This window comes from Electrona antarctica (genome assembly GCF_951216825.1).
Source record: "Electrona antarctica genome assembly, chromosome: 16".
NCBI lineage: Eukaryota > Metazoa > Chordata > Actinopteri > Myctophiformes > Myctophidae > Electrona > Electrona antarctica.
Genome location: NC_136797.1, coordinates 34,702,455 through 34,727,922, shown reverse-complemented (window position 1 = coordinate 34,727,922; position 25,468 = coordinate 34,702,455). Strand labels below are relative to the sequence as shown.

At 42.1% G+C, this 25,468-nt stretch overlaps 1 protein-coding gene across 2 annotated transcripts; it reads right to left on the bottom strand.

Annotated features, from left to right (window-relative positions):
- Positions 1-24,851, bottom strand: LOC306940023 (protein FAM222A-like). Of its 2 annotated transcripts, none has more exons than XM_079524926.1 (3): positions 24,619-24,851; positions 14,484-14,658; positions 1-1,430 (listed from the first exon to the last, which is right to left on the bottom strand). In XM_079524926.1, the coding sequence occupies exons 2-3, from the start codon at positions 14,611-14,613 to the stop codon at positions 19-21; spliced, it is 1,542 nt and encodes a 513-aa protein (XP_079381052.1). In that variant the 5' UTR covers positions 14,614-14,658; positions 24,619-24,851; the 3' UTR covers positions 1-18. The 2 variants fall into 2 exon arrangements, with proteins under 2 accessions (XP_079381052.1, XP_079381053.1); XM_079524927.1 differs by having other exon boundaries at positions 14,484-14,655.
- Positions 24,852-25,468: the final 617 nt, after the last annotated feature.

Genomic DNA, 25,468 nt, shown 5'->3' with positions numbered 1-25,468 from the left:
GTGCTGCAGTACCAGGTCTTATCTGTAGACAGGAAGTTGAATGTGGTTTTGCTGGTGGTGCTCCATTAGTCGAGGTATCCCCATGACTTCGTACCCGCGGCCCAGCATGCGCTCTTTGATGCAAGGAGGGTGGATCTCACTGATCAGGCACTCCAGAGACTGCAAGCTGCTGCTAAGCACTGAGGCATGGCACAGGCTTGTGCTGGGCATCCCACAACAGAGGCTTTGGTCTGTGCTGTAAGCCAGAGGATGAGTAGGCGGGTGGAGCTGGGGCTGCTGATGTGGGTGGTGGTGGTGATTTGGATGAGGCTGTGGGTGGGAAAGCCCTACTACATCTCTAGGCCTTCCCATTGAGTGACTAGTTGCCAGCTCCTGAGAAGTGTAACAGTCACTGACAGGGGTGGCCAACACACTGTTCCATGGAGGAGCAAAGTACTGTCCAACGGAGAACTCCCCATGCATAGCAGCACAGTTCAGAGGGGAGGAGCTGCCTCGCTCCTGCCCAGCCCCGTTGGTGTCTGCACTGAGGGGGTGTGGCCTGTATGATAGCTGTGTGGAGAGGGCCAAAGGGAGGCAGGTTTCAGGAGAGCGGCAAACCGTAGCCTCCGTGCCACTGCACCTTTGAGCATTGTTGTACATCCTCAGTGTCCCCTGTTGATAGTGTTGTTGTTGCTGTCGTTGCTGCTGAATTTGATGTTGTGGCTTCTGCTGCCACAGTCTGTAGTCTCTTTCATCTAGGTACCGAGCTTTGGCCATATCGGCACTCTGGGTAGGTAGCACTGCACCTGAGAACGCCAGGCTGCTCTGGTGTGGCACTCCCAAAACATAGCCAGGGTCTGAGCAGGCCACCGCCGCTACAGCTTGGAGTGAGGGGCTGGCTTGTGACTCTCTAACTGGCTGCATGGCCTGGCTGTGTGGTACTCGGTTCATCTGTCTCATTAGGCTATGTACCTCTGCTAGCTCTGATTGGGGAGCCAAGCTCTGATCTCCCGAGGTCATGATAGCATTGGAGGAAAGTGTCTCATTAGGGACATCACAGCGCTTACAGGAGCCTATATGATAGGCCTTATGCTCATGTCTGGTAACTGTGTAGCTGTTGTTCAAAGGATTGTTATATGGTGCAGCTGCAGTCTGGGCTGGGGAATGTTTAGTCCTCTTCCCTTCACAATTTTTCACCACACCCTTAACCATCACAGAAGCATTGATAACGGCCAACAAACCTTGAGCTCCTGAGAAGGATTGTAAATAGGGGCTGTAATGTTGGCCTGTGGTGTCTAAGCCATTCACTGTCCTGTTAATATGTTTGTGCTGGGGTACCCGGATATTGGATGGAAAGATTTTGATGGATAGAGGGCTGTTGGCTGTCTTCTGGGCGAAGGCATCCAATTCGGCAGGAGATGGGTACCGAGAAGTCATGGATTCTGGCTCACCTGAAACACAAGCAGAGGGAGATCATTATTGCTGGGCTGATAAATTTCTGATTTCTGACATTAATTTGTCACAAAGGAATTCAATAGACTTGCCTATTGTATCAAGACAATGTATACGTTTATTTTGAATGTATAGCCACGGTCACTTAACACTCATTTAGAGCAAAGAAATCACACCCGTGTGAAGTGAGGGGCGCTTTACCAACATCACATATGATATAATTATATGACGTCCGTTTAACATCACAAAATAGCAGTTTATAAGAATCGTGGTCCCTTATCGGCAGAGGTTTTCCTCTGACATGCATATGCCGATTTGCTCAGTGACAGACAAAAGAAACATTAAACTCTGTTAGTGTTCATTGTTAATGGCATTTAATGTTTGTGTTGGAGACAAAACAAACATTAAACTCTGTCCATTGTCATTTTTAATGTTTGTCTAGACAAGACAAACATTAAACCTAGCGCCCCTCAATAAATACTACAATAAAACCTTTATCATTGTTATGGAACCTTTTCTATTTTTACCTCCATCGCTCCCCTAAATCCTTTTAAGAGAGGAATGGGAGACATCTGAATCTCTTTTAAACTCATTTGGAGGAGGGGGATACCTCTGGCACTGTTTGATCAGTACTTTATGAAATTAATTCAGACTCATTTCAACCCAGAATCAGATTTATCCAGGGAAATCAGAGAGGGTAGCAGAGGCAACAAGGGAGGAGCTAATTTTACCATTGGCTCAAGTGGGATTCATTTGGAGATATCGAGCCACTCATCATAGGGCAGCCTAAAGCCTGATTTATACTTACAACTTACGTACAACTGTGTATAAATTAGGCATAAGTGGAACTTGATGCTGCTAAACGTGAGAAGAAATAGCAAATGTTGTCTAAAAGTGGTAATTAACTTTGTATCTTAATGAAATATGTGGAAAAACATTGCAATTCATTAAATCATGACTGAAGCCATTATGAGCTTGGCTGAAGCAGGCTAATAGTTTTGACTGATAATTTCTTGCATCTGACATGCACTATTATATATTATAGAGTACCAAAACGCTGTAGTTCCAATAAGGTTATCCACATATATATTGTATATTCACAATCATTTTATAATCATTCAAGACAGTCTGATACACCAAGAACATATAGGCTACATAATACTAGAGTTACATTCACTTCTCAATAACTGAAATCTGCATGATAGACATAATTTAAAGTATTTAAAACGCAGTTTACACCAAATTTACACAAAGAAAGAAACTATTTGTAACAAAATATAAATAAATGTATATGTTCATGTTGTTTGCTTATACTAGTGTTTCTCAACGGGGTGGTACAACACCCCCAGGGGACGTACAGAGAAGGTTGGAGGACTGACCATGATACTGAGGATGGTCAGTATCATGTCAGTATCATGGTGTAATAATTAAATACTAACAGTCCAGTTTAATGTAAGATCTGATATTTGGAACTCGATGAGATGTTTTCTAATTTACATACCGTAAAAAACACAATACAAAATAAAGCTTGGATATTGGATTGGCGGCACTGGCCCAAAAAAGGTTGAGAAACACTGGCTTATACCAAGCTTTCTCTTAAGTATTCATCAAGTGCAAATAATATTTTTGGATGCGATAGAACACAAAGTGGAACTCATTCTCAACTGATTTCACAACAGCAAATCGGCTCTTCCTCTATAACCCCTGATAATGGTCAACATGGCGTCCCGATTCTGGGAATGTCGACTCATATCACATATGTGAAGATATATAAAAAAAATATATATATAATTTATATACACAGCGAAAACAGCAGATGTACAAGCTCATACCGTGTTTGATGCTTTGCATTGTAAGCTTGTGGATCTGCTATTATCACTTCGTCGTACGACTAAGTATGAAATACAGCTTAAGTGGTTAATCCTTCTATGAACCTGAATTGACACTAATGTAAAAGCCTGGAGCTTTAGCTGAGGAAGAAGTTGCAACAGACCAGCAGGAGAACTGCTATTGAATAGTGTACGGGAAAGCTGAGGGGACAAACCTAGATTGGATTTAAACACCATTATTCAGGCAATTTCATGGCTGCTTAACTCACAGCGACAAAGGAGAGGCGGAAAAGGCGCTCCATTTAAAAGCAATAAATCACCTGGCAGAAATTACCACCACCCTTCAGAACGACACTTTTATGGAATTCCTGACATGAAAAGCAAAAGTGCCGAAATTAACCTAGATTACACCATAGTCAGCGGAAATCATGGCAGTGAAGAGAACAAAGCAGTAATCTGCAATAATCCATTGAGACCTGGAACGCATCCATGTCACGTTAGCGTTTAACCACATTAACCATTAACCCATTTTGGGGCGGGAACCCGTTTTGGTGTTTTAAACATTGTTATAATTTAGCTATTGAAAAATAGCAGATCTACAAGCTCATAGCGCGCCACCGAGTGGCGCGCTATGAACTTGTAGGTCTGCTATTTTTGAAAAATCGTTAAAATGTGCCTCAAATCTTTCCGAAAATTGTCATGATTTAGAAAACTTTTTTTTTTTTATTTCGACGTCAGGCCTGAATGGGATAAAAGGAAAATGTGGTGTGGGAAAAAACACAACATTTCGTTTTCAATAACAAAATCCATTTGAAGAGGTACTTCAGCGATGCAGGGGTACTTCAGAGGTACTTCAGCGATGCAGGGGGAGAGCTCAATTGTTGTTCCCGTTTGAAATTGATTTGGGGGTTCATTTCATTTCAGGCCCACAACGAGCCTCCAACTGTGAAAATGATTCAATCTACAAGATCCATCTCATGAAGGAAATAAATTGGGTGTTTAAAATGGAAGAAAGAGGTGAGGTGGAGTGTTCAAGCCATCCAGCCGTCTCCCAGTGGAGAATGAAGAACCGCACCATGGTGCCAGCAGCATGAGTGAATTCCTCCGAGAAATACAGCACAGCAAAACACTGCTTATTTATGTATCACAATATAGCACTGCCACAGAAAACAAGGGCATCTGGGAGTGTGTAGAACAGATGTCTACACAACCTTAATATACCAAAGCAAATGACTGTACAGTCTCACACCTAATCTGCCAATGGAGAGAGTGGTGGGAAGGAGGAACAGGAAGAAACCAGTGAATTATTTTAGATAAAGTGTGGTCTATGCCATTTAGCTTTCTGTATACACAATTTACAGATGAAATGAAATGAAATGAAATGAAATCTATATTTACCCAGGGTATCTGGGCTAAGCTCAAGAACTTGTTTCCAGCCAGGCCCTGCTCATAGAACACATTTCATCGTAGTGGTTGATGCCTTGTTCAAGGGCATTTCAGCGGTGGTAATTTTAACGTGTCGGACGGCTGATTCGAACTGGGAACCTTCCGGTATCTAGACCGCGCCGCTATCCGTTCGGCCACCGCTGCCACACCGCTGCCACCGCTGCCACAGTGGAGTCACTGGTACAGGTCAGGTACAATTGATTATTATAATGTATTTCCATGCTGCACAGCACAACCACAGTAACTTGGTAACTTGCCTAGATTTTCAACTACATCCCAACTCATTAGCCTCTGCTTAAGTTTCACTTTTATTTGGGAAATTAAGGCTTTCATGGCCAGAGTGCTTCTGTTTTGTGGCATCATGCATGTAGTAGCAACTAGCCAGACTTGATTTGTCTACTTCATGATGGGACATACTCTACATCCCAATGATACCATGATACCATCCATCTATAACATACATCCATACATACATGTGAGATATTTGGTTTACAAGACCCCCTAGTCTTAATAAGAGAAGGTGACATCACCCACCTCTATTTCTAAATGGAGTAAAATTAAGATTTCTGCATCAATACTAACCACCAGCACACACAATCACACATAATCTGCCATGGATCATCTCACCCAATTACCACAGAGAAATAAATACTCTAAAACTAATCCTGTCATTCGTGCCACCCGTCATTCACTAGAGTTTTAGTGTTTAGCCCTGAGCTGTGAGATTGGCTTGATGTTCCATAAACACTTCAAACAGTTTGAATACTAACTCATCTTCAAAGGGTGTCTCACTCCTTAAATCCAGAGATTACAGTGTCAGTGCCATGGAGACACATCTCAGCTGTACCACCCACTGTGGCTAGCTTAATGTAGCGGTACAGAAATCTCATTGGTTACACTTTCCCCACTTAACAATCACATATTTATCATTTTCAAAAACACTCCATCAACAATAGCGTAATTTACTGGAATACTTTTCGATTTGATTAGAAAAGCCTAATCTCTTCTCAATGTCATGATGAATAAATATGAAGATCGTCGCCATTATATTATACAGTATACAAGTTTTTGAGGATAAGGCTTCTGACTCGCGTATATGACCCCCCTCACAGTCTCAACCGGCTTACAGTATTTCTCACTCTGTCAAAACAAATAGATACATTGAATTATTGTATTTTCTGAAAGTCATGTCACCAGTTCATATGACACTTTACTACACATAAATGAGAAACAATTAAGGTGCAGCAGCCACTGTACAATATTATTAGTTATTACATTTAATTTAAGCCAAGTTGTCAGCTCTGTAAGCCAGGAAGAAATGTACTGTGGAAATGGCAAATTCTTGGCTGAAGTCTAACTTCAAATAACTCATAACATAAGGGTGCATAGCACCGCTCGCCAATTCAATTAAATGATGAATGATGATACAAAAGTGAGGAAAATATGCTGTCTAGAAACAGCCCCGGGCCTTTACTTCCAGTGCTAAGATGTATGGACCTTTGACATAAGCAAAGATACAATACAGTAAATGAAGATAACTGTTGCTGCATTACAACTGCTTTGTTTGGTATATTGATGACAACGTTCTCTATAAAGTCAGGTGTAGGAATTACAGAAAAGAAAAGAAAATGAATGCACCTTTCAAATGTGAAGTCGCACACACGCGCACACGCACACACACACACACACACACACACACACACACACACACACACACACACACACACACACACACACACACACACACACAAACCAGGTTTGTATTGTTGGGTAAGACATGACAGAGGAGGTAATTAGTATTCTGATCTTAAGCAGTTAATCACCTGTAGACAGACCACAGTCTCATACTTGAAGTCCTCTCCACAGTCAAATCCATTACTGAATTTACAATAATATTGTAGATTCTATATATTATATATAGAATCACTTGTTTAGCAGTCAACCTTGGCTGAGGGCATCATTCTGCACTTATAAATTTAATTTCATTGCAATACCCATGGCCTTTTCTCACCAAGATGTGGTACATGTGCCATGTACATATGCAGGGTTTTTTCTTGTGTTCTTTTTTTACCTTTTAAAATGTATCCCAATTTTAGTCCTTAACCCAAGCCTCATTCTTTCATTTTGTAGTCCCCCCCCCCCCCCCCTATTGGCTGGGTCCAAACAACCCATGTGTCTCCTCCTCCTACTCATGCCATCATCAGCAACTTCTTTTCACCGGAAGAGTTTCACCGTGAGGACGTAATGCACGCTGAGGAATGCTATTCCTCTCAGCTCTGCTCCGTCATGTCACCAACCCGGAGGAGTTGCTAATGCAGTCCTCGTCGCCTGATTTCCCACCCGCGAACACGGCCATTTGTGCCCGTCCATGACTCCTTTCATGTCCTACCCTCCAGGTAAGACATGATGAAAGTTGAGGATTGCAGCTTTAAATGAACACTCAACTATGTTCTTCTGATTCGAAGGCATGTACTGCACAGTATGTATATTCTCTCTGAAGTATCAGCGTAATGACACTGATGCATGCATGCCTCTAGGTACTTAGATTAATACATTTAAGATTTCAGCTATTTGGCCTTGAATGTTTCTTGGTTGGGAGGGGCCCTCCGGCCCTGAGCAAGAAACCTGCTGCTTATAACTGTTGTGGCACCATGCTGAGTAAAACTGGCAGGCTTTCACACAAAACACCCAAAACTGACTTCTTCCGTCCATGCAGGGGATGTCCTTGGAGAAAGAAGTTTGGGAGTGGGGGGCCAATCTCCAATTACCCCATGGCTAATTATGCACAAGCAGTGCATATGAACAGTTCTCAGAGTGCAGATGCAGAATATCTGCATGAAAAATAATAAATAAATATATAAATATATATATATATATATATATATATATATATATATAGAGAGAGAGAGAGAGAGAGAGAGAGAGAGAGAGAGAGAGAGAGTAATGAATGGCCGTAACACACTGGAAGGATGGAGTACAGCATCTAGCATTCATCATACCATCCATAGATCTATGGTCTTTCATAACCCCTGAATCCACCCCCATGCAATCCCACACAGCGCTTTCTGTCACGGTAAGCTGGCTAATCTTTTTTCCCATGGTCACACTTAAAGCAATTCCCCACAGATTGGAGTGGAGACCTCATTGTTTTGGAGCGGTTTGAGTTAATCACTGATTTATGGGCAAAACAAGCCCCTGAGCCATGGGCTAAAAACAGGAGTTGGACTGGCTCATTGCATTTCCACACCATGACTTCTCTCCTGCCTCAAATTCCTTACACACCCAGACCAGCATGAGGAGACAATGACCACTATTTTTGCAATATCCATCCAAAAACGTTTTCAAACATAAATTAAAGCTGCAAGCAGCGATGACCGGGCGCTCGCGTGTCTGTGCATGTTACGGGCAAATATCAACCAATCAGAACTGGGAGCAGAGCTAAGTAACTCTAATGAAGGAGAAGGATTTTCAATTTCAACTGAGACCAGTGAGGTGACTCATGACTCTGTACAAAAAACTGTTCAAAGGTTATGGCAAAAGATAGACTGTGAAATATTGATCAATCAGAATAGGAGGCATGGCAATGTAACTCCAATAAAGGACAAGGACTTTAAACCGAGTCCAATGAGGTGACCCACAAGTAGCTACACCAAACTGTTCAAATGTGATGGCAAATGATAGAAATTATGACATATCGACCAATCAGAAGAGGGAGAGGTGCTAAGTGACTCCAATCATTGATAAGGAATTTCAATCAAATCAAGCGACACGGCTCACAAGTCTGTACGACAAACCATTGAAAAATTATGGCAAGTTATAGAAACTATTGACCAATCAAAAGCAGGCGGGGCTACTTGACTCTAATCATGGACGACAAGGAATTTAAATCGAATCAAGTCTGTACGACAAACCGTTGAAAAGTAACGGTTGAAAAGTAATAGCGCCCACTACTTTTGTAGTGGAGCCCCGGCATTACACTACAGCTAAGAGCAAGTGTCAGAGCCATTGATCTGATCACACATACCGGTATGTGTGGAGGGAGATCTTGTAGGGTAAGTAGGCAAACAATTTTTGATTTCTGTCAAGTTGTGTTCACACATTATTATTGACTGACACCGTCACGCCCCCCACCACACGTATAAAATGCTAAACTGGTAGACAAGACCTCCCTCCACCTCATAGACAATCCCTTTCTGGCCAAAAAGTGCATTTTATACGTGTGGTAGGGGGCTCAGAGTGCGTCCATTAAGGAAAGTAGGCTTTCTAATGACACAACCCATCTTTGTATTGGTGAGTAGGTCAAATGTTCTTTAGATTTTCACTACAGAGGAGAGTGGTCTGCGTTTCATGAGAGAGCTAGAAGCCATCAATCCCATAGCCTTAATGCAAGGCAGAATTGAGCATTAGGGCTATGTGGGCCAGAGCTACTCCAACGTATGTCTTATGTCAAAATTACGTCATATGGCAGTCAAGTCTATGGACTTTTAAAGTCTGTTTAGAGCACTAAACGTGATGTCATGTGGTTTGTTTACAGCACCTTAAACAAACATTACCAGGCACTTCATTTAAATGTTGAGTGAAAAGTTAATAGTTTGTTGGTATTGAAGGTGAACTAAACCTATACTTTTTAGCCTTTATGTTGCATGTTGTGTGCATTTGTTTGTGTGTTAGTTGTTTAATCCAAATCTGTTTACGTTCATGCTGATTATTTTCTAATTGGATGTTAATTCCTGTCTTTGTTTTCCAATCCTACAATATAATAACAAAATCTCAGTCAGCCAGCCAGTCACTGTCTTTTCCACATGCTCAGTGGCTTGAGCAGTTAGTGTTAGGGTTAGTATTAAGGTGACTTCAGACCAAACAAACTTGTTCAGACTAGTCAAAGACTACTTAAAACTGCCAGATTGCAAGAGACTAGCATTTTTTTATCTGCACAAAACTAGTCTGCCAACGAAACATTATTTTCCCCCATGCAAATTGCAGAAAGCAGCGACGGGAGCTTCTCGTCGGGAGTCTCCTGCCGACAACCTCGCGACGCCTCCAAACTGGCCGACAGCCGACCGTCGGTGCAATGTGGAGGTAGCTTTAGGGTTAGTAGTCGGACAGCGCGCTTCCGTCGCTGTCGAAACAGCAGCCATGATCAAAGCACAGAATGCAGCTACTGAGATCTTGGTAGTGTTACTGGTACTGTTCACACCAGTGATATACTGTACTCTTATTTACCACAAGAATATTCCTAATGTTTTATTGTTTTGTGTGGCTCAACTTCACAAGATGGCACTCAATACGTGAAAAGCAAAGTCTCTGTTCCCATGACAACGGTTTCTATGAGCACATTAGTTCTTGATAACCCACTCATTAGAGCAATGTAATTAATTGACCCAACCTTCGTTCTGTTATATACTGAGCAGGCAGAACAAGGAGATTTATTGACTTCAATTCAGACTACCAGTGAAAGTGGAATGGTTGTTCATTTAATTTGTATCATTTCTTGCAATATCAGCCAATGACGTTCAGCAGTTTTATTTCATCTCTATGTGAAATCCTGACCCAGACAATGTTCCAAGCATTAAGGTCTCCATAGTCAAACATTTTGTGCAGTGCGGCTCCTCACCCTGTAGAGGCCCGTGCCCTAACAGAGTTAGTATTGCCATTAACCCATTTAGACCTGAGGACGCATGTGTGTCATATTATAGCTTTTAGCCGGGGCCTTAGTGCCAACTGGAGCCTCCGTGGGGAACATAAAAGAGACCGGGGAGGGTGGGGGGCAGAAAGAGAGAAAGAGAAGGGTTGTGGGAGAGCGAGAGAGGGACCTCGAGTGCTAGGCTACTTGCTAAACATCCATGAGAGTCCTTTTCAGTGGGGTAACTGCTCGACCTGGCAATCCAGTGTAGCCATTAGAGAGATAGAGAGATGTTGGAACAGAGAAAAAGACATACAGGATGTACTATAACACCAGAACACTCACTCCCACTAAGCACTTCATTCACTCCGGCCCTTCCGTGAACACACTCAAGTACGTACACGTACACACACACACACACACACACACACACACACACACACACACACACACACACACACACACACACACACACACACACACACTCATTCGCCCCTTTTTCTATCCTTCCCTCACTCCATCTCAGCAATCTTTTCACGAAGGGGGTGTTGGGTTCGCAGAGCTGAGTAGCCTCAGGATTGAGCATTTAGATATGTGTGTTAAGAGGAGATTCAGGCAGATACGTCTTTACACCTTTGTCACTCCTCGTTTGTTTATGTGGACCTTTAAATGGTAAATGGTGCATTTATATAGCGCCTTTATCCAAGGCGCTTTACATAGATTGTGCATTACATTCACCCATTCACACACACATTCATACACCGATTGCAGCGGAAGCCATGCAAGGTACCAGCCAGCACATCGGGAGCAATTTGGGGTTCAGTGTCTTGCCCAAGGACACTTCGACATGTAGACAGGAGGAGCCGGGATTCGAACCGCTGACCCATGGATCATTGGACGACCTGCTCTACCTCCTGAGCCACAGCCGCCTGACCTTTACTCAGTTCGGGGAAAGTGCTTGTCTCAAAAGAAAGCCTGCAGGAAGCACAGGCCAGTAGCGTGGGAAGAAACCATTCCCAGTCACCACACTCAAGCACAGAGATATACAGTAGTAGTGTTAGGGCTAAGTATGCAGAACTTTGCACAATGAAAATACTGGAATCCTGTTATTTCCTCCTCAGCACTTGACCCCTAGCGTCCCTCCCTATTCTGGGCATGTCATATAGGCCAGGGGTTCTCAACCCGTGGGTCGCGACCCCTCGGGGGGTCGCCAAATTATTTTAGGGGGTCCCCAAATTATTTAAAAAAATATATATATATATTTTTTTTTAATTTATTTTCACGATTTTTCAAAAATAGCAGACCTACAAGTTCATAGCGCGCCACTCGGTGGCGCGCTATGAGCTTGTAGATCTGCTATTTTTCAATAGCTAAATTATAACAATGCTTAAAACACCAAAAGGGGTTCCCGCCCAAAATGGTTTAAGGTTATTGTAGCAGTCAATTTATATTGGGGGTCGGGAGGGGGCGGGGCGGGGGTCCCGAGACATTGCCAAAGCATTTCCGGGGGTCCCTGGCCAAAAACGTTGAGAACCCCTGATATAGGCGAACATTCTGTGAAAATAGCAGATCTTCAAGCTCACAACATGTTGTGAGTTGTGAAGTGCTGCGAGTTTGTAGATTGGCAGTACTTTTTCTCCCATCTGGCAATGTTTGAATTGTCAGGGTGATGCTGGAGGCAAATGGGTGCTGTTTAACTTTAACACACAGTGGCTGCATAGGAAGCTCAGGGGAGAATGGGCCCTGCAGGTAAACAGGATGAGAAAAGCGCTCCTGGTTCTGCCTAAGGCAAACTAGGCCCCTCTGTTCTAGCGTTTAGTAGACAAGTGCTCCACTGATTCCAAATTAATATTTAATAAAAGAAGAGACAAAAGGGCATTTCCCCCCAGGGTGGAAATGAAGAGATGGGGGTAATGGATGTAGGAAAGTCGACCTCTGAAATTTGAGCACAGCTGAGGATATAAGGCAAGATGTTGGTTATTTATCTTCCTGTCACTATTAACCATAAAATGCCAAGAAGATCATAGATGACGTTATGCTAAAAAGTGTTACTCTAGCTTAGGTATTATGATCTTTAATCTATTCTTACCATTCAGGTCCACAAAAAGATGTCATACTGTTAAGATGTATCAAGTTGCATACCCAAGGAAAAGTACATGATGAAGCTTAACTCAAAATGGCTAATGGCTAACTCAAAATGAATACTTTAATAATATTTAGAATATCACAATGAGAACCACTGGTTTGATATGAAATATCACATTAAATAAGAATGATTCATGAACATGGTCCATGACTCCATATGTGCACATGTGGTTTTATATTTCAGTGCAATTGAAAAAAAAAAGGTAATTATTTTCAGGAAGGACAGGGTGTTTATAGAGGTTGATATCAAATGTTCCTAAACATATCTCTCAATCTGTTTTTGTCTTTTTACATGCATGTCAAAGTGGCTTGGCATTGTTCTCCAAGAATTCAATTCCAGCCTGGGTATAGCCAAAGTGCACTGACTAGGCCTGAATCCATTTGTATAGTGTGGCACTGAAGGGCCCTAGTCTTTTAGAACAGAGTTGTGTCTCTGTCTCTCGATCTGTATGTGACCTATCTCTATATCTCTGTTCTCACAAAAGTAAACTGATGCGACACGCAGCGAAGGCCGTCAGGACTTGTGACTCGCCATCAGGCTGAAAGAGAGCCTATATGCGCCTTAACCACTAGGCCATCGGTGCCCCAGGCAACATTATCAACGTTAGCACAGAAAGCTCACATTAGTATTCTAGCACATCATGGGTGATCAGGTTGTTCAGGATATGCATACCGTATCACCATAGCCCAATGTAAAAGGACATTGGTAAAGCAATTGTCCCACTGCAGTACAACCAAAGAAATGTTTGCAATTGCCATGTAAACTATACGTATGTAGGGGATGCAACCTATTCCTGAAATTTGGTTGATAAATATTAACTATTACAAAAGCTATGTTGTGGTATATACTGTATACCAATTCATAGATCTGTATCATATTTTATCCTGCTGTTGCAAAGAGGTACTTTTTGGACAAGAAACTGGGATTATCCCATGACAAACAGACACACAGACAGGCAGGAGTGAAAACATAATCTCCCTCTCTGCCTTCAGCCTGGTGAAGGAGGTAACAACCACACTGTGTATGTAGGTTGCTAATACGTACTCAGGGGGGAAAGGGTGTCTACTGAATAGGTCATGATGTTAGGTGGCATCTATCTACCTTGTGTCTCTAGTGCAATCACCATCATTAAAGGGTGTCTACTGAATAGGTCATGATGTTAGGTGGCATCTATCTACCTTGTGTCTCTAGTGCAATCACCATTAAAATAATCCTAATCCTAATAAAATTAAAGATGCTAAGACAACTAGCAAATGATCAAGCTCACGCAAATATAGACTTAGAAAAAGGCCAGCACAGGGTTTTCTACAACAGTCATAATCCAGGTCGAGCTAAACACTTTCCTTGTTCGCGTGTCTCTGTGAAATGACAAACCGTACATTTGTACACAAATGGAAACAAGTAGGCCACATGGCCTACTTGTGCGCAAGCAGGGCGCGCATTCCGCGCAAGTACTGCTACTAATTAATGTCTATTACAACTGCTGTTCTAAATCCTTTAGACCTTATACCAACCTTGAAACGTACCTTAGTTACGTCCCCATCAACAGCCAATGAGGGACCACCATTCTTACCCTGACATACATATATACATACACACGTACGTACACACACACACACACACACACGTACGTACGTACGCACACACACACACACACACACACACACACACACACACACACACACACACACACACACACACACACAGTCGATCAACCAAACATACCTTAGTTACGTCATCAAGAATGGTGGTCCCCTATTGGCCGGTGGACAACACCAACATACGGTGGACAACACCGTCATACGCAGCTGATTACAGTACTTGTGCGCAAGTAATGAGAATTTGAAAAGCTCACAACACATCGCTGTTTGCTATTCATCACATAACAAAATATATGCTGTAGATCCTAAATAGTATAGCAATTCTAGCAACAGCTATAAATGTCACTGCACAGTGCTGACAGACACTGTCTTGTCTAGGTTATAAAAATCATCTGATATGGCCTCACCTTTGTGAGCACAGGGCTGTGGTGTTTGTACAGGTAGCGACAGTGGTAGAGATGGGACATCCAGGATTTTGGGAGTGCAGACCAGATGCTGGGATGCCAGGTTCTGTTGTCTCTGGATGCATGCCAGCATAGTGGCTCACTGAGGCTCTAGCTGCTGACAGCTTTAGGGAACCTGCTGGGTAAAAGGAAAGAAACTGTTACTTTCCGTCTAGTCTCTCGAGACAGAGTTGTTGGCTCACACAATTTTCAAACGCTTCCACCTCACAGTCTGTACATGGGAAGTGCTGAGAATAAGTAGGAAATACAGTGCATGCCCCCCTCCCCCACTTCCATTTCGCCTTTGCAGTCACATAAAGTCCTACTGGAACCCAAATTAGTCGAACCCTATCTACCTTGCTGTTTAGCAGAAATGCAAATTCGAAATATTTTTAGACAGATTATTTTGTGGGACTTTTACGAGGCGGAAGTACAAACACTGTATGTTTTGACGATTGTGGAAGAGTTCTGGCTTGAGAGACTACTTTATGGCCCCAACATCCGAATGCTGACCTTAAAAGTTGATTAAAATAAAAAGAGTGATATTGCAACTCAACCACAAACTAATTTAATGCACAGATGCATTAAATTAGATTCTCTTGAAAAGATCTCTCTTTTACTTAACCACACAAAGAAAGCATTGTGAGCTTGTAGATCATATATTTTCGGTTTCACTATTCATCATACAAGGTCTTAAGTAGATATTAAACAGCTTACATAAAACTAAGCACCCACTTAGGGTGCTTACCTTATTAAAAGTGAGGAGCCCCCCCTGTGAGCTGCTACAAAGTAATTATCATTTAATAGAGTTTCCATTTCCTCCATATGCTTAGTTGTTATGATGGCAATTTCCCGTTTTCAACCTTGTTCTGTCAGTTTCTGTGACACAGATCATTTACAAGGCCTTCTGTAGCCTACAGTAAGGCTGTGCCCTTCAATCTCTCCCTAGCCTGGAGCGCTGGGCTTCTTAAATTGCTGTATGAATTGATAGCTGTATTGATCAGCAGTGAAAGCCAAAAGTGGCAGGTTCTCTAAAACGGGTTGTGCTATTTGCAGAGTTAAGTATTGTCAGAGGTAATGAGTGGCTATGTCTGACAGAGCTGCGGGCTCTTCTCAGCAGTGCTGAGAGAGACTATCATTCTAAATAGAGAGCTGCGTATTATCTGAACCTGTCATAGATAAGTGCATCTACAACACCCCCTTTGATCATCTGATAGAGTCAGCTATTCTATGTGCTAGCATGGCAAATGTAAAGAACTACCTACAGTAGGGCCATCTCAAACCAGGCATACTGCTACTACTACTACCTGATTGATGCCCCTTGTAGATAGACAGCTGCTAACTGCAAACTATGCAAAGATATTACAGCCAAAGCCATACCCATGCTATCAAAAGATTATCTCTTAGGGGGAGCAATTCATACACTTGCATTGAAACAAACTACTTTCATTCTGTTGAAGTAAGCTAATAGGAGCCTGCAGCACACAGCTGCCAGACTGCCTTTGCATCTCTCATATTCGTTTTTGTCTGTTTCTAGTGTTTTCTTTTCTCCCTCAAGGACCAGAGGGCAGCTTAAGTGAGTCAACCACAGGATAGAGTGCTCAGTGACTAGCTGCAGAAACATGATTACCTCCATGTCAAAAGAATAAAGGAACAGTGTTTTTTTATTTTATTCTCACTTCCTTTTTTCTTAAGGCTGAGTTACACTTAGTTGCATGCAGGTTTTGGCCACCGAAAATAGCCGATCTACAAGCTCACACGGCAAGACTTGGTGAGCTTGTAGATCGGATATTTTCAGTTCACAACACCAGCACGCAACCAAATATAAATCAGGCTTTACGCTTCCACCCCTTCTGCCCCTCAGTGACAAGCTCACTTCAAACTGCTCAGATTTTCTCATCTGATCACACACATATGGCAACCTAAAAGCCTTGGTATAGTCAGACTTTTGAAAAGCAAACCAATTTCACAACGACCCTTCCATTACTACACAATTTGTCAAAAAGAGGTATGAGCAGAACAAGCAAAGAGAACAGAGGAAAGTGGAAAGGTATCTCTAGGGAAAAGCATTCAGTATTTTACTGGCAAAAAATGAGACGAGAGTCAAAATACCTTCCATTATCCTCCAATTTGTTCCTATATGAAAATAAATCAAGGTTGGGACATTAGAATTCACAAAGAGAGGCCACTGTTTAACCCATTTTGTGCCCAAGCTGTCTGTACACGTCCTAATGAAGTATACCAGGGGGTGCCCAGGACGTCTGTACACGTCTTAGGGATTTATTTGGCTTTGGGCTTACAATTGCCTTTCCTGACTAATGACAAAGGGACCTGAGATCAAATTAATGTGAGACAGTGGAATGACAGTATCAGGGCTAAGATCTCTGTGATGCCATATTTGTTGTGCAACACATTTTTTGGAGAGCTGGATGGCGCCCTCCAGAAAATGTGTTGCACAACAAAAGCAAGCTCCATGCCTTATATTCCTTGATGTATGGTACTTTATTATATTCTGTCTCTTCCACTGTAATTGGCAAACTGATATCTCAATTCAGCTTGTGATAAGTAACTACAGAAGTAACTACAGACAGTTTTATGCAATGGTAAGAAGATAATATTCTCTGGCAGTCACAAGCATAGCTCAATTAAAATAAGGCTACTAACACACAAATGTGCCAACTGTTAAGCCATGTTGCATTGTATCTCATTTTGTTGCACTACCCAAAAAGCCTTCCACATTTCGAACAGCAGCAAATCTTAATTTGCTCCTGATGGGATACAATCTCCATTTGTTCAGCTCTTTCAGCACTTTTCTGTGACCGTTATAAAGCTTTAATTTCCATTTCCTATAAGCTAACATCTGCAAGGTTTCCACAGTCATGGATAATAGGAAAATAGGACAAAGTTTAAGCTGCAAGGACATTCAATCCTTGCCAGTTTGGGGTGACATCAGAGTGGCTGATAAGCAGCGTTATCAAACATGATGTGGTTCACTGAGGGTCTGCCAGAGAGATAAGGACCCTGCACTCTGCAGTCCATCTTTTGTCTCCCAAGGTTTTCTGATAATGACGCTCTGGCAGACAAATTGGCTCTTTCCATCAGTGATAGACTCTGGGGTCTCTGGGAAAATGGCATGAAACGTAAAATGTCTCATTTTATAACCCATTGTCATCCTTGGGCTCAGGACAGGACTAGGCATGAGAAGATATAACAAGGTCAGTGCAGGAGCAACAAGGGAAGTGATGAAGAGACTAGATGATGGTTGTGATCGTTCAAATAGGCAGGAAACTGATCCTTCCTCTGAAGACTAACAGAAAGCAGATGGCTACCCCTAAGGACCTTCAGAGAATACCATTGACACAGCTTTTGATAAGACATAAACAACCATATCTCTCTTTGAAATACAAAATAAATGGCTTCAGGTAAAAGATTTTAACCCTAGAACACTAAACATAACTTTTGTCACACCATCACTAAACACAGGTATATTTTACCCAATGTAAAATGTTCTCATCAAAATATATTGAAGTACAGCCATACATGGCAACTTGATGTACTGTAACAATAAAGAGACAATATGACGTAAACGACACATTATGACGTACATTTTCCATTCATTGTCAATGCGTTTACAAAACAAACATTGAACTAAAGACAAACATTAAACCTGTGTATAGGAGGGGCTAGCGCCCCTCAAAACTATTCCTTAAAAAATGGAGCTGGGAACTTCTCCTTTGGTCCACCCATTCCTGTGACATGTGAGAATGGTCCAGTGGAAAAAAAACTATTGTGGGTGTATGGGATCTTTCCCTATCACTCCATCACAAAACACGGATGAAATTCACCCAACCTGCCTGTAGAAAAAAACAGGGATGTGGGCAGGGAAACAAACCTACCTTCTATGATGTTACTGAGCATCATGAAGGTACCGAAAGACCCACCCACCTCAGAAATCAGCAACATTATGAAAATTACAAAAATATAATTGTCCGGGTGAACATTAACCGTGTTTAGTGTTCTAGGGTTAAGATTTTATTTCTATTCACTTTAAAATGTCTTGTCCCCTTTCCTTGGCTGACAATCTAGGCTGAAATTGAATCACGTTTCTGAGGAAAATAGTTGGCCATATGCACTAATACCCGGCTAGTGCAGCACTCTTTCTTCCTCCCAAAATGCAGCAGAGACATATTTAGATAGTGGTAAACATATCAAAGTGGGGCATAAAAATGTGTAAAGCTAAAGCATGACACCCTCCTAAAAGCTCCAAATTACTCATGGGCCTGACCTTCAACAATCTTTCTTCTACCACTAAACAGCCTCATGGGTATGAGCTGGAGTAGCCCAGGAGACAGTGTTTGAAATTATTTGGCACTTACATTTTGTTTGGGTCCTGGAGCAAAACTATATTTCGATTTTTGCCCATGTATGCCCTGCCCCTACTGTTTGGTCTTCACTCTTGACTCTTGGGAAGGGGTAGACAGTAGACGTGTCTGTTCCGATATATTATATACATGGAGTCACCAGCCACTTCTTAAAGTTAAAGTGACAATGAGGAGTTTCAAAGGGAGGGCGTAATGCATGCAGAGGAACACGCTATACTTCTTAGTTCCACTCCCTGCTAAACAGCACCCCCACCAACCTGTAGGATACGCTAGTAACAGAAAATGACTTCCCCAACTGCTTCCCACCCACGAACACCCCAATTGTGTTCACTGGAGTGTCCGGCCAAGATGGCACTGTGAAGGATTCAAATCCCAGTCTCCACAGGGGTGGACAGGAAACATACCCCTGTGCCACTCAGGGAAAAAAACAAAGCCCCAGTTCCCCATATTCTATATAGCATTTTCCTTTAAAAGTTTAGGCCTTCTCGCTGATAAAAAACCAAAAGATGATTCTAATTCCGGAGGTGCATTTTGCTGTGAGTCTCAATCAATCCTTTCAATAAATAATGCATATTGAGCAACAGTAAAAACACAAAGCATTTAATTCACTTTGTGGGGCTAAAATGGGCAACTATAATTACAATAACGTAACTGCATACAATTGCCAATTGCATTTTGTGTTATTATTTAAAGTGTACTATTGAGTAATACAGGAGACAAGTGAGTCTGACAGACAGACCTAGAAAGCAGGCAGTAATGCTGGAGATGTTGCGTTCATCTCAACACACTCGCCTACACCAGCTACCCCCACCCTCTCATACATTTTTAATAGATTCTATTACTCTCGGATTAGGATGATAAGAGCCAGCCTGGTTAAATTCTCTATTAGTTTGCATAATTGGTATCAGAGCACCATATAAGAGAGACCTAGATTTCTCTCTTATGTTCTCCCTCTCTGAAAATACAAAGGCACAAAGGTTGAAATGCAGAACATCCAAACATCCCAGAGCCTCTCTGCCCTACACAATAACCACGCTCAAGGCCTGCCACTGATAACAATGAGACTCATTTCCATTGAGATTAGCTCCTGTAAAAGGTATTACAACAGTGTTAAGCAGGGCTTTCTATACAATTCATGCAAATGCTCAAAATACATCAAATAAATACAATGACTCTTATGCCTCTAAAGTCTAAACTCCCAGAGACGTAACATTCAAGGTTCGATTTGCAGGGGAATGAGGGTCAAATCCATGCTTCTGCGTTTGATACACCACACTGTCTCCTTTGGTCATTCATTTTTATCGACAGTTGGGATATGCAGTATCACTGAGAAGCAGGTTTGGTTGTGCTACTTTCAGTAAAACAGGTATTTTGAGTAGAGTATCAAATTATAGTCATCATAATTTGTTTTCTCTCCATACGTTTACAGACACATCACACATCCCGTAGACTAGAGCAGAAATAATTAGCGCACAAGATTCAGGAATGCATAACTAACAATGCACTGTCATTGTGTTATTTTTATTTTTTATTTTTTCAGTCTGGAACCTGCCACTAGGCTGTCTTTGTCTTTCCAGTACTAACCACTGCCCATGATAATGAGCACTCTGAGTTTTTCATTGAAAGGAATATTGTGCTGTGTGTTGAAAATACTGTCACTGTTGTCAGTAGTAGAATTCAATTTGTGGCTGTCCCTTTCTTTTGCTCCCTAATCTACTGGAACTGCCTCTATTTGCTCTCATTATTAAGGTAAAATAAATCAATATTTGGCTTTCTAGTATTTGCTTTAGTATTAAACTGCAATGCAACAACATCTTCCCATTTACAGAAAGCCTAGTGAAAGTTTTAAAATAAGGATTTTTTCTTTCAATAATGCATACACGTGTATACAGTCGTTCAACAAGTTGCATTACTCTCTAAAGTGTTTATGCTTAACTTTAAACCCTGCAGAAGAATGTGGAGCCATTAACTTGGACCAGCCAGGCACAATCAAAACAGCATTGGTCAGGAGTAGGGCGACTTGTACTCACTCAAATGTGCCCTTGCACTCAGACAGTAACAAGGTAAGATCAACACTGCCTGCTCTGCATGGGTTGATGTCTAACGACACTCAGTCAGTATTAAGAAGTAAACATGGTCTTATCTGATCATTATCATACGTGTGCGAACTAGGGCACCCTGACTAACCTTTGGGTTCATGAGCTGATAGGTTCATGTGGGTTCATGTGGCAGCGGTGGCCGAACGGATAGCGGCGCGGTCTAGATACCGGAAGGTTCCCAGTTCGAACCAGCCGTCCGACAGGTTAAAATTACCACCGCTGAAATGCCCTTGAACAAGGCATCAACCACTACGATGAAATGTGTTCTATGAGCAGGGCCTTGCTGGAAACAAGTTCTTGAGCTTAGCCCAGATACCCTGGGTAAATATAGATTTCATTTCATTTCATTTCATTTCAGAGAAGCTGTACGTACGTATATTGAGTGTCGCTCGCTCCATTCATTAGATTTAGTTTAGGCCTCACTTTGATTGCTGCCAGTGCAAATGGACAAAGGGCAAGTCAGCCAATCAATCAATATCTTCATATAGAATAGATATTGGTGAGAACAGCTCTCATACCTTTATAAACATTTAACAGACAGACAGATCCTTTCTGGGAAGCAATTTGATAGAATCTAGGTTTGAGGTAGTTATCGAAAACAACATAAATTTGACTGGTATATCTCTTAAATGTATCTAAGGTCTGAAATCTATCTTGCTCGTATATTTCACTTTATCAATATCAGGAATATTTGAACGACATGTTTTCCTTAATGTTTGTCTTTCTTTGTATCTCTCTACTTCTTCCCTTTGAAACAGCAAATGATGGGAGCTGCAAACCTGTGATGTGACAATAAACAGAAGAACTATTAGCCAGTATACTAACTTCACCAGACCTATAGCACAATGTTTTTAATTGCTCTTAGGCTAAACTATACTACTACTATAACGTATTCCATAAAAGAGAACATAGCTTGCTATAGCTATGTGAACGATTCTCACTATCAACCAACCCTGTCTTTATACCCACCCCCACTCACCAAGCCCTCTCCTCTGCACAAGCAGGGCCGTTCATTATGCTGTTAAGGGTCAATGATTCCTTCAAGTCATTACAAATTTTAATAAAACAGAGAACTCAAGAGGAATGATTGGGGAAATGCTCCCTGCAGGGCTCTTACATGATGGCAGCAGCAAACTTCTTTTCCACACTAAAATAACTAAGCTCTATATGAAGCATTATGGAAAGACCAATGTATTCTCTGAGAAAGGGCTTTGCTCCTAATAAAGAATAGCCTCCTGTGACTGATTAAGAGCAGATTGCAGATATTGCATTAAATGCAATCAGACAGTATGTATCATTCATGAGAGGTAGACGAGGCAGAGCACCATAACATAGACAACATAGATGACATAGCCTAGACCTACGCCCTATAATGGCACATTTATGCTCCATCGCATGACAGCGTCACACGCCAAAGTATGAATTGAGCTTAAATAAGACTGCCAGTCTGTACCCCTCTCCAATTGACCTCTATGACGTAGTCCTTAACCCCCCACCCTTAACCCCCTGTCCCTCTGCCCCCTCATCCTATTAAAATGAAAAGACCAATTAGGCAGATTTCAAAAGATGGCAGGCTGCCTGTAATTACACACGACATGCCTTAGTAGATAAAACTGTGCTTACTATGGGCGCACAGGAGGAACTGCTTAGCAACAAAGTCCTGACATTATCCCTTGGAGGAGAGTTATTGTGGCTCTATCTCTTTCAGAGATCACTTCTGCATTGCATGGCACAATCACTTTAGCATTGAATGGCACAAAACTCACAGTACTAGTTACAGGTTTTGGGGTACATCTAGGCCGGCTCTAGTTGCATTAAACATGACCTTCCTAGTGGCTAAGTTTAAAATACATAATAGTCATGGCAGGTAGCATAACGAAATATCACTTTGAATTGAGTGAGCCTGCAGAGGCTATATCACAGGCTAGCATCACTAATAACTCAGGTTTGATGGGAGAAGGCAGCCAGATGACAAGCCACGTCTACATGGAAATGGAGATAAAGAGCTGATGGAGATCAGTGGGAAACCCTGGATAGTGGATACCTATAGGCATACATGACATTTTGTAATTACACCTTATCAACCAGTCTCAAACAAGACTGCATTAGTCTTTGAGCCATGGCTCAGATCCACAAAGCACATATCGCACAAACAGCTTGAATATATCAATTGTTGTAATAACTAATAAAAAGGGTAGAGAAAACTAGATTTGTTTTGAGTAATTGCCCCCCACTGAGTAATTAATGTCCGTTTTGTCAAATACAAGCAGGACGTCTACCATAACTGGCATGGCAGGTGTCATTCTCTGTCTGCTATTACAACTCTGGATTGGACACATACCGGTATGTTTGAAAGTATTAGCTAATTGGAATTTAGATGATCAGGCTACATTCAGCAAACGTACGATTGATTCGATATTTGATGCAACCCTATAATACTATGTAAGAGGGGAAGACCGTTATTTATATGTTTATGCCCCCTCGTTCCCTGTGTTGTTTATAGTTTGGGTCAGGTAGCCTAATGGCAAATGGGCCTGTGGAGGTGCATAATGTATTGCAGCCCTTTTCTCCTTTATGGTCAACCTCTGGTGGGAAGCTGTGACATCCCGTCATTCTGTCTAATAAATGATCTGACAGAGACAGGAAAGCATGCAGGATAGAATTTCACACCTGGCCTATAATCTATATGGCCCTCTGCTGCAGCCAACCTTCAACCTCGGCTGCCATCGGTGCAATGAGGTGCGATGATCCCACCTCCGGCTTAGACAATAGAATTGGAAGCTAAGCCTTCGGAGGCAGCTTTGAAGAGCCAATAATATACTTCAAAGCGTTTCCTGTAACCACTGAGATTCTGACACACAAGCCCTCCTTTTATTGCAAGCTGCACCTCGGTCACAAAACCATTCACGTCTCACTATACAGACAAATGGACTATGTCAGACGTCACCCTTTTGAATCTTTTGCATTAGGTCCGATTCAAAACCGGGCAAAGGATTCAACAGCAAACAACTATTCAACAATGTTGCTAACGTGGAATGATTATGTGGGGGTCCCATCCCTCTAAATCGAACAAAATCTACCATATAGGGAATAATTATATGCCCAACTATTTTCAGGGCAGACGTTTTAGTGCAACCCAATTGCAAATTTGTTCTAGTCGCTTCTGCAGGCTGGTCCAAATGTCTATTCCCTGGATTGCGTTTATGCGAACCCACAAGAGCGCATTACTACAACAGGACAAAACAAATGTGGGCTAAGGGCGAGACGCTCCTACGACCCATTAGTGCGTACTGGGCTGCTCTGCTCTGTCCACCCAGACATTAACGCACAACACTGTAGTAGGCTACATGATCTTTGTAAACATGGGATTCCCCCAAATCAATCTGTCATCTATTGGCATGATGCAGATGCACCTTCAGTGGGCTATCATTATTCGAGCACATAGAATTATAATGAAATTCAATGGTAATTCACCTGCTATCTCCATGCATAGCAAACCAAACGATACATTTCTATAATACATTTACCCCCTTCTTTTTGCAATATGACCACAGACATTGACAATGAAACGTGAAATGCAACTAAGTAGTAAAAAGTAGAACATAAGCAATTTCTTACAGAGTTTTATCTTATCATAAGGCTTGTTTATCTTTGGTTCGCCACGGTTGATTGGTTGTTCTCCTGATCGGAAGGCGTATTTCCTCTGCAAAAGCAACCTCGCCAACGCTGATATCCCGATGCTTGATGGAAAGCTCTGTGGAACTATCCATTGATGAGGTCAATTCCATCAAGTGTACTTTGTCGACGTGAATATAAAAAAAGAAAAATAGGCAAATGTTCACGATTATATTTTACGTCCCTCCATCTCTTCTCGGCAGCCGACCACGGACGGTAGGGTATAGCGAGTGTGATGTCGGAGTGGAACTGCTGCGTTCTCTGCGCTGTTGAAACCGGCTTCAGGCCAATCAATCAAGAGTATACTTGCATATTCCCACGACTCGGCCAATCATTTGAGAGAGAAGGCGTCAACCGCGGTGATGCCAATTACGTCGAAGTAAGCACGTTGTTACTTCGCGGAACATTTTAAAGGAATACTGTAGTTAGATGGTTCCTTTACACTTTACAGTAGCAGCAGCCAGTCGCAAATCATATTTTTCATCATCACTCACAAAGGAATGGATAGCCACAGACGCCAGTGAACAGTTGAGAGAAGTTAATCACAATCATTGTACATTTGCTGCATGTGCAGCATGTCACAACTAAAACATGCATCGCCATCATACCCAAATATGTTTTAAGACTTGCCTATCACTCTGCACATGTTTTATGCCTCATGCTGAACACAGCTCAGGTTTTCAACGTGGGGTCCTGCCGTCCTGGGACTCCCAGGGTCCCTGACCTGGTCCTGGGACTCCCAGGGACCCTGACCTGGTCCTGGGACTCCCAGGATCCCTGACCTGGTCCTGGG

Bases quoted from the DNA above. Each gene is read 5' to 3' on its own strand.
- LOC306940023 (XM_079524926.1), bottom strand. From the start codon at position 14,613: ATGCTGGCATGCATCCAGAGACAACAGAACCTGGCATCCCAGCATCTG. The intron at 1,431-14,483 runs GTGAGGCCATAT...CTTGTGTTTCAG, and splicing joins ACAGCCCTGTGCTCACAAAG to GTGAGCCAGAATCCATGACT.